This window comes from Uranotaenia lowii, chromosome 3 (genome assembly GCF_029784155.1).
Source record: "Uranotaenia lowii strain MFRU-FL chromosome 3, ASM2978415v1, whole genome shotgun sequence".
Classification (NCBI taxonomy): Eukaryota; Metazoa; Arthropoda; class Insecta; order Diptera; family Culicidae; genus Uranotaenia; species Uranotaenia lowii.
The window spans coordinates 345,214,129-345,232,011 of NC_073693.1; the positions used below are offsets into that span (position 1 = coordinate 345,214,129).

A 17,883-nucleotide genomic window follows, 5' to 3' on the forward strand; every position below is an offset into this window, starting at 1 on the left:
TCGTTGTTCCATAACTTCTTTATTATATAAGATAAAATGAAAATAAATTGGGTATGGTTTTCTACATTTTCAAGGAATTATAAGGTATTTTTTTTAATTTAAAAAAGTTATTTTCCCCAAATTCTGACTGTTTTAAAAAAAGCAATATTTTTTGGATTTTGAAAAATGGTGGGGAATCGTGGGCCACTAAATCCAAATTGACCAAATAACATGCAAAGTTTATGAGTTGACCCAAAACTGTGATTTTATAATTCATTTCGTTATTTTAAAGCAATTTCAGATGATGATATAAAAAAGAGAGCTGTGTATGATCGAATAGATTCCAAAACCTGGCTCGCGAACGTTTTGGCATAATTCCTTATATAGGATGGACAAAATAATTTTCATAAATCTTCATTTTGCATAAGAAAACTTTACAGATAGGGAAAACGTATTTTAAGTTCTGAATGTGTATAAAAACATAAAAATATAGGTGGTTCAAGAAGTGTGGCCCACGATTCCCCACAAGCTATGATTTGCAAATTGGTTGCGTTTGTGTGACTTATTGATGTTTCATCAAAAATTCCTTTTCCACGTGATAGATCATGAAAAAACTAAGATCATAAGCATATGAGCATATTTTTTATATGAACTTTAGGTTCCCCATCGATGCCATTAGCAGGTGTATTTTTAATTATGAAAGAAAATTTTTCTAACATTTTTTAGCTTGATAAATAAAAGAAGCATATGATGCGTATTTCAGTCAACAACATATAGGAATATATGCTCACGCAAAGCGACGACGATGACAGTTGGTTCGAGATTTTTATCTCAACACACATCTGAGATATGAAAAGTGGCCCACGTTTCCCCATGGCCCACGATACCCCACTCTCCCCTATTTATTGGATTTAGCAAATAATCTGAAAAAAAAAAACCGGGTGAAATGCGTAAAATTTCATTACAATATCTAACCATCCCGGTCAGGTTTGACTTTCCTCGAATTCTTTATTGGATTTATGGACAAGCCTGGATATATGAAAGAAATCTGGAATAAAATAATCCAAGTATGAAGCTATCTACAGTGAAATATACACTGATACACGTAAGATCTTTTACTGGAACCATAAATTTTTGATGATTTTGTAGCTTTTGTACTTATGGATATTTCATAAATTATCCAAAATCGGTTAAAAAACTTGACAAGTCTGTTACTGTATAACATTTGAAAAATAAGTATTCGGCCAATTCAGGTTATTCGGCCGAATACTTGGCCCAACTATTCGGTGATCCGAATATTCGGCTTAACGGTTTTTTGGCGATATTCGGCGGCGAATATTCGGCCGACTGAATATTCGATACATCTCTACTAAAAAGGACATCACTTTTCACCGATAATTAATACGGTGATTAATCTCTTCATAAAATTTTCATAATAACTTAAAACATTTTCTAGTTGTCTAGTTTTTCCTCTCCATTATTCAAACAAAAAAGGTAATAAATAACCTTTTCACACCTTATCACGTTTCAATTTGTTGGCCATCTGCTAAGTAATTCAGAAATTTGAGCTACGTAATTAATTTTTAAAGCATTTTATTTTTAATTTAAAAAAGAATAACTTTTTTTTCAATTCTTTTTCTGTTCAAAATGATTTAAATAGCAAAATTATAAACTTTTATATTATGGTTTTGAAATTGGTTGGTTTATTATGATAGCTTTAAATTAATAATCAGTTTCAATTTTTTTGTTTTAGTATTATTGCAAGATCCTATTTTTACCGAGGCGACCACTATAACTTTCATATGCCAGGTTGTCTCCTGTAGTAGAATTGTCCCCGAAATTTCAACTTACACAGTTAGAATCAATTCTCTAAAAAAATAATTGCTATTATCAATATTTCACAATTATGTTTCAGTCATAATATATAAAAAATGTTGAACGGAAGTTCCCTTACTAGATTTTTTTTTTTTTTAATTTTGAGATTTTTCAAAATCTAAGAAAAATTATGAATTCATGAATAGATATATACCGAAACCAGGGCAACATAGATCACTGCAGTGCTTTGGGGTAGCTTTGATCAACATGAACATCAACATCAACATAATCATCAATAGCTAAGTCTAAAGTTAAAATATCTCAAAACTTTGTTTTACGTTTAAAAACCTACAAGTCCACTTTCAAATTCTGAAAAAATCGGTTTGTTTTTGAAACTTTCTAATGTAAGTTAAAATTTAATTTCAAGATCTTGAATAATTATTTTTTCGAAGGCTCGCAAACAAACACCTTTCCTGATGAAATCAAAGCTTTTAGAACCAACAGGTTGATTTATGTGAGAGTTCAACTTTTTTTCTTAGTAAATGTATAGTTTTTCTGTAGCTTTGATGTATTTTGAGGCAAATTTTTGTTATCTAAAAAAATGGAACATTTTCCAAGAGTATTCCAGTCTAGAACTAAAGGCCATCAAATGGTAAAGTTGAAGGGGAATAGTGCTAGGGCCAAGAGAATTGAATAAAGACCAAATTTCATTTTTTGTAGTTAAAATTTTATAAGTAATGATAAAAAAAATTAGCCTTTTAATTTATGCAGCATCATTGTCCATCTTTGGAATTGTATTGTTGTTCGGGTTTAACACATTTTCGAAAAAGATGTTGTTTTTTTACCGTGAAGTAATCTAAACCTAGAAATACCGAAATTCAGTAGTGAATATCTCAGAATTCACTAGACCATAAGTTACAAATTTAGTATCTTTGAGCCACGTGTTGTGTTCAATTTTGTAGAGATTCATGATTAATTTTATATCATTTAAGTTTGTTTTGAACTGCCTTAGAAATTGATAAACTAGCATTTGTAAATGTTATGAAGGTGTTTTGTATCCCTTAAAACCGTTAAAACCGTCATAATAGAGACTAATCAATGATACCCAAAAGCATCAAATTCCAAACAAAGACGAAATCGATTTTTAAATCATATTGAAAGTGGTCTGATAAATTTCTGCAACCATGTTATACGTTCATAGGAGTCCAGTACTGGTTTTTAAAATATGAAACATGCCAAATTCCCCTTAACAGAAAAAATATTCGAAAAATATTGAAAAAAGTGAACAATTTTACCCCGGATTACGGTACTTACGGCTAATAAAAATCTTGAAACTAGAATTCTAAATTGATAACAATTATAGAGAAGAAAATATTAACTGAAAGTTATTATTTAAATATTAGTTGAATTTCAAATCTATCGTTTGCAATATAAATAAATATAATTGAATGGGATATATTCTACTTTAGATGCACCAGAAATTATTAAATCCTTCCTGTAACAGAATAATATTATCCTGTTAGTTGTGGAATGATTTTAAATGAATGTTAATATCCATATAATAATATATTGGACTCCAAAGAATGATGAGTAGACTGTAAAAAATCAAACAATTAAAAATTAATTTTGTCGTTTTTCAATTTAAAAAAATCTACTGATTTTGAAACTAATTTCCAGAGGCGAACCAGCCTGCGGCTGAAAACCTCTCAAATAAAGACAAAAAAAATATTTTTTTTTTTGTAGAATATTTTTTTGAATATGATAATAAACATTTCGAACAAAAGTTTCGAATTGAAACTATCATAAAAATTTCAAATCATAGTTTGAGCTGAAAATATTTTTTTCTGAAATTGTGATCAGTTTGGAATACTAGTTTCAAGATTTTTATGTGCAAATATTTATCCATCGATTTTGAAATAAAAATTGATTTCGTTTTGCCCAAAACATACCGATTGAACATGAACCTGCAGTTTGATATAAAAATTGTTCAATTGAGTAAATGTAACAGCCATTTTTTACAACGCATGTTGCACAAGGTGTTGACCAAGATTTTGATAAAAGGAAAATATCATACTGGTTTTTAAACAACGTTGCATGCCTTGATGGGTTTTTCAAAATTTTGTGTTGATGCTTATTTCAACAATTCTAGCTTTTATTTTCAAGATGAAATAAAAAAAAATGTTTTTGGCTTTTTTTTTAATTTTTTTTTTTAGAATTGTAATTATTTCGAACAGCAGTAAAAAAGTTTTCGTAATATTTCTGTCAAATAATTTTAAGTGGACTTTAACAAAACTCAATCAAAGGAGAAAAAAAGTAGTTTGGATTTTTTTACTATTAATTTTAAACAGCTTTTTCTGTTTATACCCCAAGTTCGGTAAATAGGGACAGTGGGTTATTAATCGAAGAATACGTTAATATCTGTTTCGATTATATTGAACGTGGATCAGTGCGTTGTTTTTCGATTCGCAGATATTTATTGTTTATTCCTTTCCCCTGTAATTACCATTATATATTCGAAGAAATGTTAATTTTAATGTCTACCTCCCGAGGCAAAAATTATCGTTATAATTTATTATTTTCAATTTTTTTGATTTCGAATATCTTTTGGGTTGAACTTAAAAGTGATTTTTTTCGATTATAATCGTTTTACCACTCTATGGCATTTGCGACTTCAAAGAATGTTTTGCTGAAATGTGGTGGTATTTCAAGAAATTTTAATCAATTGTCTATTTCTTTTTTCTTTACAATCATTTTGAAAGTAATTTTTATCGTAAACCAATTTTGCACACATGGAATGGCAGTGTTTTCAAACTACACTTCCAAAGGTACGAAATTTCGTGAATTTTCAAAGCTTCAATTATTTGATTCAACTTCTCAATTCACATTTTATTATATTTGTCAAAATGTGAATATTAAGTTTAAGAAAAAGAAAATTAGAATATTAAAAATATCCATCAAATTCTATTTTACAGCAACTTTAAATTTAGGGTTACTTAAAAAGGCATTGAAAACTCTCAATTTACGTTAAGAAATTGCTTTTTTTTTTATTTCTTACTTTAAATAACTTTTTGATTGTATTAAACGATCACAGACAAATATTGGATCTCAATGAAACTTGAAGTTCCTTCGAAAAGAATCCATTAACTTGACACTAAGTCTTTCATCTTCCGAGGTTATGATGACTAGCATCTTACAAATGCTTACACCACCAACCCACAGAATGTACCTACTTTGCCGTGACCGGGATTCGATCTCTATGCCACGGGCAGCGGCTTTATCTCATCAATGTTCAAATTGTGGCTTTAGAAACATATATGTAATTCAATTTTTTTAAATGTTGATTCAATGATTGGATTTTCATTGAGGTGTTGAATAAAAGATCAGAAATGAAACTCAAAAGTTTTCTTCACAAATCTGAATTAATTTATTTTTCATTTTTTTTACTTCTGATTTTAAACTTATGTTTTGTAGGACAGGTTATCAAAGTTTAAAATTTTATCCTTTTTTCTCAGCATTTTCATTTTCAACGCTTCCTGTTTTTGAAGATGTTATTGAATCAAAATCTGTTTCTAAGCCATCAAGGGGCTCGGGGCACTTTTTCTCGGGGGTGTGGGGGGGTGCTGGGGGCCCTATGATCCGATTTTTTCCCAGAGAATAAAAAACATTTCAAACGTGTAAAAGAACTGGAGATGAGTTCAGTATACTGTCTTCAAATAGCCATGTTGTCTGCGTAGAAGAAGCGGCTTGGGATATAGCTCAGTTGGCAAGTCAGTCGCTTCCTGAGCCGATGTCCGTGAGTTCGAGTCCAAGAGTAAACATCGATCACAGTTGAACCGGATAAGTTTTCTAATGGCTGTTCACCAACTGCATCGTTGATATGTCGCAAACGACTTAAGAATGTTAAAACGACTATAATCGAAAAAAAAAAACTGCGTCGAAGATAGTTTCTGGTATCTTCAAATAACAAAATAGTTAATGAATCACGTGCAAGCATTGCGGAAGAGTTGAGAAATTTCTCAATAATGAAAGTTCTGATTTGAGCTGCAAAATGCAAAATTTAATTCTCATTTTTTTAATACCTTTATCACTAACTGAAATTAATTGATTTAGATTTTAAATGATTTTTTAAATGATTACACTAGTTTACAAAATTTTAAAAAAATCGTGAACTTGATTAGCTGACCAACATTTTTAATGTAAAATCGGGCGCTGAATCCGAAAATGAAATTCAAAAAAATCTCAGTAGAACCGTTTTAGAGTTATGCTCCAAATATGAAATTTCGAAAAAATTAAAAAAGTTCTTGTACTTAGATTAAAATATCTCGGACGGCATAACAGTAATTTGAAATCCCTCTTTTGCATATTGAAGGTGAATATGTTTTCTATCGATCATCTGAACATTGTTTTTGCGTTTGACCAACAGTATTGCTAATATTAGTGACTTTATGAGAAAAAAAATTATAAAAAACGCATTTTTTTAGAGAAAATTTTGTTTCAACGAAAGTTTTAGACTGAGCGAACCAATCGGACTTTCAGGCCAACCTCTTTAGTTCATTCAGGAGGCGATTGGGTTGCCTGTCTGCCATCCTATGATCCAATCATCAAGCGATTGCTTTGGAAGATGATTCTGCACAGAAGAATCGCAGACGAATATCATCAGCGAGCGATTGATGATTGCAATTCTTTCGACCGCATCCGATCATTCGTTCTGCTCGCAAAGTTGGATTTGCTACAGTTTTGTTGCCTGCGTTCGGGGGCTTCTGAAAGTAGCTCGAGCGTCAGCATTAGATGGATCCTTTTTTATGATGAGTAGTATCATTAATACATTTGATTTGTTGTTTGAATTATGAAATTGATAATTCAGAAACTACTTTTATCAAAAACCGTTTTAAAGCAAAATATTACCCATTTTCGATTTTTACAAATGTGTATACATCAGCTTAAGAGATGATGGGTATAAATGTAATGAAAAAAGAAATGTATTCATTTTCATTATCGGTGAAAAGAGGTTATAAAACTTGTTCATCTTATTATTAAAATAATATCTCCAATTATTAACATTAAATACTTCATAACTTTTTTGTGTATTCTTCCGTTTTTCGACTGTTTTTGTTAACATGTATTGAAAAATACATGAAAAATTACAAAAAAAAGTTTCAATTCTTTAAGCAAGTTCAAGGCTCCATCAAGAATGATTTAAGACAAGAAACAATTGATTATTCAAGCCCAAGGTTTCCAAAAAAATAACTATGTTTTTGATTGAAAAAAAAATCTCGAATTCTGTGATTTGAACCAAAACTACTGTGATGGTTTTCTGTGGCGCAGTTTTAATAGAATTTTGAATATTTTTGTTAATTTTTTTTTTGTAAATTTTTTGTCTAAACTTTGCGATGGTTTAATCATAAGTTTATAATGTTTTCATCATACATTCATTGTTCATATATTTACCACATTTGCCAATTTTTTTTCATAGTGTTGTTATTTTTTCATCAAAATTTAGCCTTTAGTGATGAAAAAAAAAACTCATGATTAGTTTCAAATTTGAACAAATTTTAATCCAAACTAATCTTCATTTTTATATTAACAAATAACACAAGGAAACAGCATTTTTGGTACCTTTGTTTCAAAAACGGATTTTGGAAAAATTTTGCGTCTTAAAATTCAAAACATTTGTCAAATTTAGTCTCTCTCCTCTAGTTTTGGTGAAATGGCGTGTGTAAATTTTAAAATCGGTCAGTTTTGGGTAAAATTGATTTTTGATAACTGATAAACAAACAAGCGTATATGGAAACACATGGAAAGATTTTTTTTTAATCAATCAATTATATCTCATTGAATGTTGTTGTTTCAGAGATACAACACTTAAAATAAAAATTGAATTATGCAATAGACCCAAAAAATTTGATTACACCTATTCCTCACATCACTCAAGGAAGTCATTAAATATTTGACGATGAATATTTGAGCTCATTCAACAACTTACAAAACCCGTTTTTGCAAATTTGAACAAAATTTTCAAAAAGAAAACTTCAATAACTTTTCTCTCAAAAGTCAAAATTTCTAGCGATCTTTGGGAAAGTTGATTATTGACTAAAAACCTTAATTTTCAAAAAAAAAAATTTGATAGTGTTCTCTATTACTACCACAAACGTTCCCAAATTTGATAAATGTATTTAAACTTGCTTTCAAATTTTATCTCTAAACAAATATACTCAAAAGATGGACAATGTTGCTGCATACATTTAGGGGCAAAAATATAAACAATTCTCAATATTTTGTTTACCTTAAAAACAAATTAAATTTTATCTTCATGCAATTCCCTAAATCCTCGCTCTGTTCCCATGTTCATTTTTTTCTTCAAACTTTACCATTTGATAGGATTTTAGCCATTGTTTCTTCTCGGGCTTTTTCATGGAAAATGACTTTTTTTTTCTTTTCAAAAACTATCATCAAATGACCATAAAAATAACACTTAAACTAAACTTACAACAAGAAAAAAGTTGAACTTTCGCAATAACCAACCCATTTGCTCCTAAATGCTTAAATCTGATCAGAAGAGATGTTTGTTTGTGAGCCTTCAAAAAACGAGATATTTTGAGAGTTTGAAATTATAGTTTAAGTCATATAAAAAATCTTCTTATAAAAACCAAATTTAGCTTATTTGTAGCTCAATTCATAGGCTTTCAAAAGTAGTAAACAGTTTGCAGATATTTTATGTTTATACTAAGTTAATGATGATTTTCTGCAAAAAAATCATGTTAATCAAAGTTACCCCACTGATCAAAGTTCCCCTAGTTTACGGTACATCAAAGTTTTAACTTTTTTTCCATATCCCTTGGCAATAAAATCAGTTTTTTCTTTGAAAATAAGAAAGATCATAAAAAAATATGAACATGTTGCGAAGAATTGAAATGTCTACCGTGTACCGTTTGGCCGCAATGATTTTTTTTGTTAAATACTGTGTGCGGCGATTGAAAGATATCTGAACGAACGGCGGGCCAATCATTTGCCGATTCGATTCCTTCTTTCAGTTGAACCAGTTGAATCGGATCAGCGAACGAATATCTGGAGCCAGGAAAGTCGATGATTGCATCATTGCATGATTCAAACCTACCCGTATGCAAGCGCCCAACGTTCAAAACCAGCAGCACTCACAATCAGATTCGATCAACGTTATTCTTCTTCCCCCAGCGTTCGGTTCAGATAAAGATTCGCGAGATCCGAAAGAGCGCTTGAGTGAATCGTTGAAGAGTGTATCGCGATTGAGTGAACGAGTGGATTTAGACCATCCTTGAATGAAACATGATAAATCTCACTCGCTCCAAGTCAAAATTATTGATTAGCTTACCAGAAGGTCACATGCCAAGTTTCAGGAAGATCTGACCATAGGGAGGGGTTGCTAAAGTCTCAAACGTGAATAAAATTTTGAGGTATTTTGCCCGGAAGGAACGAAAAATACTGGTTTTTCATCAATAACTTTTTTCATCACTAGCTGATTGTTTTTTATGGTTGATTTTCTTAAAGCCTAAGTTGCGACAAATATTTTACTCGCAGACTGTAACTCGATTGGATTTGAAACAGAAAAGTTATTGCGGTTCAAAGATTGTATTTTGGTCGAAAATAGTCGTATAAAACGCAATGGGTAAAAAGTACTCATTGCGAGTTGGACAAAATTTGCGGCCTTTGAACCGCAATAACTTTTCTGTTTCAAATCCAATCGAGTTACAGTCTTCGAGTGAAATATTTGTCGCAACTTAGGCTTTAAGAAAATCAACCATAAAAAACAATCAGCTAGTGATGAAAAAAGTTATTGATGAAAAACCAGTATTTTTCGTTCCTTCCGGGCAAAATACCTCAAAATTTTATTCACGTTTGAGACTTTAGCAACCCCTCCCTATGGTCAGATCTTCCTGAAACTTGGCATGTGACCTTCTGGTAAGCTAATAAATAATTTTGACTTGGAGCGAGTGAGATTTATCATGTTTCATTCTTCCTATACTATGATAAGTGTACTGCGGTTCGTTAAATTATTAAAAACTCCAAAAAATACTATTATGGTAAAGTAGCCATAACTTCCTCATATTTCAACCGATTTTGATAAATAACCACTTGAAATCTTTGTTTGAAATTGACATTCAAGCGCAAAAGAAAATCAGATTTTTTAAATGCTACCATAGAGTCTAAAACTTTCGTTTAAATAAAATTTTCTCTAAAAAAATGCGTATTTTTATAAATTTTTTTCTCATAAAGTCACTAATATCAACAATACTGTTGGTCAAACGCAAAAACTGTGTTCAAGTGATCGATAGAAAATTTATTCACCTTCAATATGCAAAAAAAGGATTTCAAATTACTGTTATGCCGTCCGAGATATTTCAATCTAAGTACAAGAGCTTTTTTAATTTTTCCGAAATTTCATATTTGGAGCATAACTCAAAAACGGTTCTACTGAGATTTTTTTCAATTTCATTTTCGGATTCAGCGCCCGATTTTACATTAGAAATGACCTTCAGTTTACTGAGTTCAAAAATGCTGTAAACTAGTGTAATTAATACGGTGATTAATCTCTTCATAACATTTTCATAATAACTTAAAACATTTTCTAGTTGTCTAGTTTTTCCTCTCCGTTATTCAAACAAAAAAGGTAATAACCTTTTCACACCTTATAACGTTTCAATTTGTTGGCCATCTGCTAAGTAATTCAGAAATTTGAGCTACGTAATAAATTTTTAAAGCATTTGATTTTTAATTTAAAAAAGAATAACTTTTTTTTCAATTCTTTTTCTGTTGAAAATGATTTAAATAGCAAAATTATAAACTTTTATATTATGGGTTTGAAATTGTTTGTTTATTATGATAGCTTTAAATTAATAATCAGTTTCAATTTTTTGTTTTAGTATTATTGCAAGATCCTATTTTTACCGAGGCGACCAGTATAACTTTGATACGCCAGGTCGTCTCCTGTAGTAGAATGTCCCCGAAATTTCAACTTACACAGTTGGAATCAATTCTCTAAATAAAATTGCTATTATCGATATTTCACAATTGTGTTTCAGTCATAATATATAACAAATGTTGAATGGAAGTTCCCTTACTAGATTTTTTTTTTAATTTTGAGATTTTTCAAAATCTAAGAAAAATTATGAATTCATGAATGAAAATGAGGAGATAATAATTTCTTTATTTATTTATTGGATCCTAGGCTTCAGCCTTTAATCTTGACTAGTCTTAACAAAATATTAAAAAATACGCTAAATTAAATCTATTTTTGATTTGTTCTCTGGACATTTCTAGCTTTATTACATTAGCATGAGCATTGTAGAGCGCCATCATTTTATAAATAGGGTTCATTCCGAGCGTAATTCTGGATACGGTTTGTTAGCTGAAACGATCTTATGCTGCGCAAACTGCTACGTCCTTCGTTAGGTGAGATTTGTGACAACAAATACGGTGAAAAATATTTTCTACTGGTTAGATCTTTCAAAAACAACACGTCGATTGATTTCCTACGATTTTCCAGGGCATCCAATCCTACAGCATACATAATGCTCGATATTCCGGCATCTCGTCATGCCAACCAGGGGGGCCTTCCTTAGGGCGTATCTCAGAAATCTTTTTTGGACTCGTTCTATTCTGTTTATATGTATATTGTAGTATGGCTGCCACACTATACTGGCGTATTTCTAGCAATGATACTGTTGTTTTCAAAACGATATTCGTGCAAGATGTTATTCATCATCCGAGAAAAGGTTATCGTGCTACATTTTGAGGCATTAATTTTCAATCCAAATGCGCTGCAGCACTCAGAAAACCTATATACCGCGTTTTGTAGAGTCAAGCAATCCTTGGGGTTTCGAACTGGAAGGAACATTTTCAGATCATCTGCGTATATCAAAACATACACGTCACTAAACACTACGGGAAACTCGTTCATAACAGTGATGAAAAGAAGGGGTCCCAAGTGACTCCCTTGTGGCACACCACTGTTAACCGAGTGGATCTCGCATTCTCAAGCTTCAAGAATTGTACTCTTTCTGTTAGGTATGAACCAATCCACTGCAGGCAAGTACCGGTAATTCCATATTTACATAGGAGAGCATTAATGTCGATCACGTCAAAAGCTTTTGACATGTCGGTATATATGGTATCAACTTGTGATCCCTGCATCATCCATTGAGAAGTTCGAGAAACGAATTCCGCCAGGTTCGTCACTGTTGAACGGAGATGTTCTCTTTATTTTTCCCCGTTCTGTACAGAATATCCTTACTGTTAAGTTTCGATTAAAAAAAAATAAAATTTATCTATTTGCCTCATATTCTTTTTAATTTTTGTTTCGAATTCGGTTCACATTATATTTGTCCAGATTTTGGATGGACAATTTTGAAATTCAATACCAAGATTTTGATATTTTTAGTCCGCAAAATGCGGGAGAACTTCTTCACTTCTTCACCATCAGGATATTCTGTACAGAACGGGAAAATTAAAGAAAACATCGCCTCATTTTCATACAAACGTCTTGTACAATAATAATGTTTATTATGACGATAATTTTCCAAGTAATGCTTACTGCACTAAAATAGCAGCTAACTTCGCAAAAATTGGCTCACAGTGCTAAGAGAAAACAGAGATGCTTTATGATAAACATTTCAGAATTTTACATGGGAAGTATCTGGGTTTATACCGGGTATTATTATAACTTTTCACTTTTCGATTATTATGATTGAAATTTCCGTTGGTTTATAAATTCTAAAACCCTTTTCCCTTACCTATTTTTTGAAAACAAAATCTTTAAAAAAACCTGTAGATGCCTAAATTCGACCAATCGACAGTACAGAGTTTCTTTATTGAAGTTCGATCTCAATTTCTGTTTCAGACTTGAAATTCGTATTGAAATATTTTCAACTAATTTAACCAAAATTTTATCATCTACTGAAGTTGATATCCTAAAGTCAGCATCACATTTTCGAAATCATCATTCTCAAATTATCGAGAAAACGATCTCATAGTTAAGTTGAAAATATCATTGAGTGATTCTCTTAACATGAATATTTCTATGTTTTTAATCTTATCGTTATCCTTATCTGGCTTTTTTAAGCCGCAGCCCGTGGCGTAGAGGATAGCCTTCATGTCTCCTAAGCCAACGGATATGAGATCAAATCCCGGGTTACGACATACATAGTACACTTTCTTTGAGTTGGTGGTTTTATCATTTGTACTTAAGATGCTAGCCATCATATCCACGGAAGATATAAGTTAAGGGTTAAGTAAAAGGAATCTCTTCGGGGAAACATCAAGTTTTATTGAGATCCTGTATGTGTTTGTGTTCGTTTTTTTTTTAAATACGAGACCTATTGAAACTTTTTGGGATCTTATCAAATCGTTTTTGAGAAATTATATGAAGCCGACAGATTATATCGAAAAATTTGCACAAGACTGGAAAAAAGTGGACAAAATCCTCACAAATGAAGTCTGTGCTTAAGCTTGTGAATAGTTTTTCGATCGCAAATTTTATCTGTAGCCTATGATTGACTGGAATCTAATTTTGTATTGAATGATTGTAAAAGAAGGCTATAAAATTGGATTTTCTCCTATATAATGCTGTTAATTTTAAATCGTTCTTAGACAGAACGAAACCCTCTAAAGGTATTTAAACGAGCCAAAACTTCCGAGGGTGTCTGATTTCCATCTGTCAATTTGTTCAGTTTTATTTGGGGTGCCAAGCCTCTAGAATACTAATCAAACAGAAAGATTTTTGCCAGGCAAAACCAAAGTATATTCCAAAGAGAAGATTATTATTTAGATGAAGGACATAATTCACCTGGTCAAATTATAAACGTTTAAATATTTACTCTCCAATCACTTTGTAGCGAACAAAAAAATAAAGCATTGGAAGCGAAGTGTTGCGATTGTTAGTTATCTCCTCATTCGGAATCTTATTTTCGACAGTCACAAGTTGTCGAACGTTTTTGTTCGGTTGATCTGAGGAGGCAGAAACAAAATGATAAAAAACAGGAATATCGTCTTTTTTCTTCTGTTGGTAGGTGTGTTTTTCGTTACGCAAGAAAACTTCGTTTCCTGTTCTTCCCCACCAACAAAAGTGGCTGCTGCGGCTGACGGTTCCGGAACTCCGGTAGTGCTACCGGAAGAAGCATTGAAAAGATTCTTTGAAGCTGTACTAAAAAAATTTGGCACAATGGATTTATAAACAATAAAATTAAAAAAAAAACTGGAAATTGTGTGTTTGGTTTTAATTAATTAAATTTCAGCATTTACTAAACTAGCTAATACTCACCCAGCAGGGACATGAAAAAACCGTAAGCGACGCATATCTGGGCCCCGAAAATCCACCGATGCGAGATGGCCGACGTCAGCGTGAACGGATTGCCGATGATCGAGACCGAGAAATCCGAACAAACCAAATTGAACAGGATGATATTCATCGGGGTCCAGAGCTGGAAAAAGCACGCGAAAAAAAGGTGTGTTAAATGTATGCAAAATTCGAATAGTTTTAAGCTGGAATGTGCTTTAGAGTGGCCCCAACTAGCCTGGAATACGGTGAGAGTTGAAAATTTGACGTTTTTATTAATCAAAATATTGCACCAGATGAAAAATGAAATGAATGTTTTCCACTGAACACCTGTCTCAATAAAACAAAAAATCAACTCTGAGTTTCTGTCAGCTTACTGGTGAGTTTGATTGACTTACCTCCCAGAAAAAAAAACTCATATGATAGGCAGCATTAATGCTGCCATCCTTCCCAGACAAATACCTAGAAATCAAGCAGTGAAAAGTTCTCAGAAACGGAATTCTATCCAAATGGGTCAGCCCCCAGGGCATCCCATCGGGTTTCGATGGGTCACACAAGGAAAAAAGTATACCACGTTTTTGCAGAGAGAAAAAAATGGAACCCAAAAAAGCTTCCAAAAATATCAGCTTACCTCGTGGATTTCTAGAATTCATTGGTTTCAGTTGACGATCGCCGAAAAGGTGCTTAAAAAGTTAAAGCCTTTTCCCGGTAACTTGAAACCCTTAAAAAGGCCAGAATACCATTTGAAAAAAAGTTGTTGGTAATGTTGTAAGTCGGTTGCGCGAAATGGGAATCAAATCTAAACGTCGAGGGACTTTAACATTTCGGGGTGAACCATCATCGATTTGTGCTTCTGCGTCGACACAAAGATGAAATTTACCGTCTGTAAGAGAGATGAAATAAATTACCCATTTCCTGGAAGGAAGGACATCTTCTCGGAGAAACCGATATTTCGGCCGGCCAAAACAAACTAGGTTGAGAACAGGAAATCGTACGAAACCTTTGGGAATGTGTTGGAAAACCTGTGACGCCGAAGAGCCAATTTTCCGGATCATAAACTTGATTATTACAAATTGAAAATATTTTTGGGTTTAAAATCATGGAAGGAAACAAAAACATATTTTTTTAGAATCAACACCTTGCTCTAACTTTTCCAACCACTGCCTTATCTAAAATTCTACCTCCAAAAGGTCGACAAACATATTCTTCTGTAAAAAAAAATAAATCCAAATATGGCTTTATTCTTGAACATGAATGGGACGGAAACCTACGCGCGTACTTATGCTTGTACCCACCCACAGATTACGACGACATTACATGCATGGCAATGAATAAAACATAAACACCTCATGAATGAAGTGTTTGCTGTTCCAATATTCATGAATAAACTTCAAAAAGTCCGAGTGCGTAAAATGATGTTCTGAACAATACAGCGCTATAAACGACGAAACCGAGACAATCCATCCATTCATCTGTCATCAGAATGAGCTTTGGCCGGCATTAAACGCCTTAATTTATACTGAAGACCCCCACCCACTCTGGCTGGAAAATTTCGCGTAGGTATCTACAGGTTTTTTCTTTCTTTTTGCCATACTTACAGCCACGCAAACGATTATGAATCATTTAATAGCTTTCAATCAGACAATTGGATGACGATGTCAAAAAGTCTGGTGAGCATCTGGTAAGATAAATCGCAGACAGACAAATTGTCTGGAACCAGAGATTTGATACGTCAATTATACAAGGATTTTTTTTTGTTGAAATCATGAATAGCCTAAAACAATCCAATTTTGATGTGGAAACAAATCATTTGTATTCAATATAAGTTTTTATTTAATTTCTAATTGAACTGAAATAGTAAAGCTGCTAAAAATGGACTAGTCGAACTTTTAGATTAGGTAAACCAGTTTAAAACGCACTGTCTGTTCTGGAACGAATCGATCAATTTGAACCACCATAAGCTCCAAAAAAGGCTTCACCATGCTGCTGGCTTAAACGGCAATTATGCGCCCCAAAAACATCGTGTATCATCGGTACCGAAGATGATTCTATCCAGGGCAGCGATGGAAAAAAATCGCTTCTAACGATTTTGAGCAACGAACGACCAACATTCGGACTCGTTCCAATTGCTACTGGCAGGCGACGCCCTGTGTTCTGCTTATGTTGCATGGAGAGATCTCAGAGAGTGGAGAGTTACCAGAGACTCGAAGATGCAAGAACAGAAAAAATCCTATTGCGTGCACTCGCAACGCTATCCCATATCTATTATAAACCTTGTTGCGCGTGGTTACGACAAGCTACGAATCTCGAAGTATACAACTCCCGAATCTCCCCGATCACGGTGTGTTACAACTTGCGACCGGATCGAATCATGGTGTTCATAATCATGATTTTTTGAATGATCCTGCTCTGTTGTATGTTGCTTGGTCGTTCGTTCGTTAGTCGTTGGATTCGATTCGTTCGCAATTATGTAGAAAGATAGCGACATGGAGTGTTATTGCTGTACTGTTGAAAAAAAATCCCTCCGATTGTGGGTGGGAAGAGGGTGGGCAGTTTCTGTTTGATGACCATAGCAACAGGTAAACATTTGACCCATTCCAAGCGCCTCTCAACTGGAGAACCGATTTTTATTTTACATTATTTGTACAGCATTAGAATGGCTATTTCTTGAGCTTCATTTTCCATTATAAAATACCTTTTTTTTAGAATTGAGTTTGTTGTTGTTGAAATTTAAGAACTTTAGTATGAAAATTAACTGATTTCAACAATTACTCTATATTTCAAACAAAACTTTGTCAAAAAACTAACTATATAAAAAAATTGCAAAATGATTGTAAAAGGACATTTTTTAAACATGATACCTATTAGATTAAGAATAACCACAGCAACTTCACGTTCTAGAACCTGTGATAAAGGTATGTATTTTTAAGCGTTGTGACTGCAGATAGTTATCTGTGGCTTGAATAAAATGCTTGCAAAAAGATCATGATCTTCTATATTAGAATGAAAAATCGCGCTAATTGCTTCTATTTCTTGCTTACATTATGTTCAAACAAAAAAACTAAGTATCCATGGATTAAATGCAAACAAAATTCAAAAATCTTTTTACATGGTAAATTTTATAGATACATTTTTTCCTTCGAACAAATTCATAAGACTTTGATGGAAAATAAATTTCTCAGAAGTTTTTTTTTGTTTAACTGTCCATTATTGAAACTTTAAACTCAAAGAATATTACTAGAAAATCCAAATCGAGCCCCGTATTCACATTAAATCCCACGGAGAGACTTTTGAAAGTATAACAAAACAATAAAATGAAGGCACTAGCACAGGGTTCCATGCAAAATTGGGGCCAGAGTATATTTTGGAAACCTGAAGTTTGTATAGAATTACGTGGATTTTGTTCGGGAAGAACAAAAAAAAAACAGTTTTTCACCAATAAATTTGAACTTTATAAACCGATTTGTCTTTTAACTTGAATGTTTTAAGCTTTAATTATGACAATATTTCATCTGAAGAACGCATTTCGATTAGAGTTATCATAAAACAGTTATTAAGCTTTTAAATAGGTATATGAGCGTCGATTAACGATCATTTATCTATTTTTTTTTGTAATTGACCCACCAGAAGCTAATTTTTGAAAACAATATCTTTTTTTACCATAATCCTTATCGAAATGGATCCTTAGGATACTACAGAGATTCGCTGATTGTAATGAATCGATAATTTTCTGAAATTTTCATTAAAATTTGATCGGAGAGAAGAGCAGAAAAATGCGGTTT

General features: G+C 32.4%; 1 protein-coding gene across 1 annotated transcript in view; it reads right to left on the reverse strand.

The window, feature by feature from the left end:
• Window positions 1–17,883, reverse strand: part of LOC129753917 (opsin-3-like) — a 112,930-nt gene that overhangs the window by 16,615 nt on the left and 78,432 nt on the right. Inside the window, exon 3 of the mRNA XM_055749768.1 lies at window positions 14,087–14,246. Within this exon, the coding sequence (XP_055605743.1) occupies window positions 14,087–14,246 (160 nt within the window). The remainder of the gene's footprint in view (window positions 1–14,086; window positions 14,247–17,883) is intronic.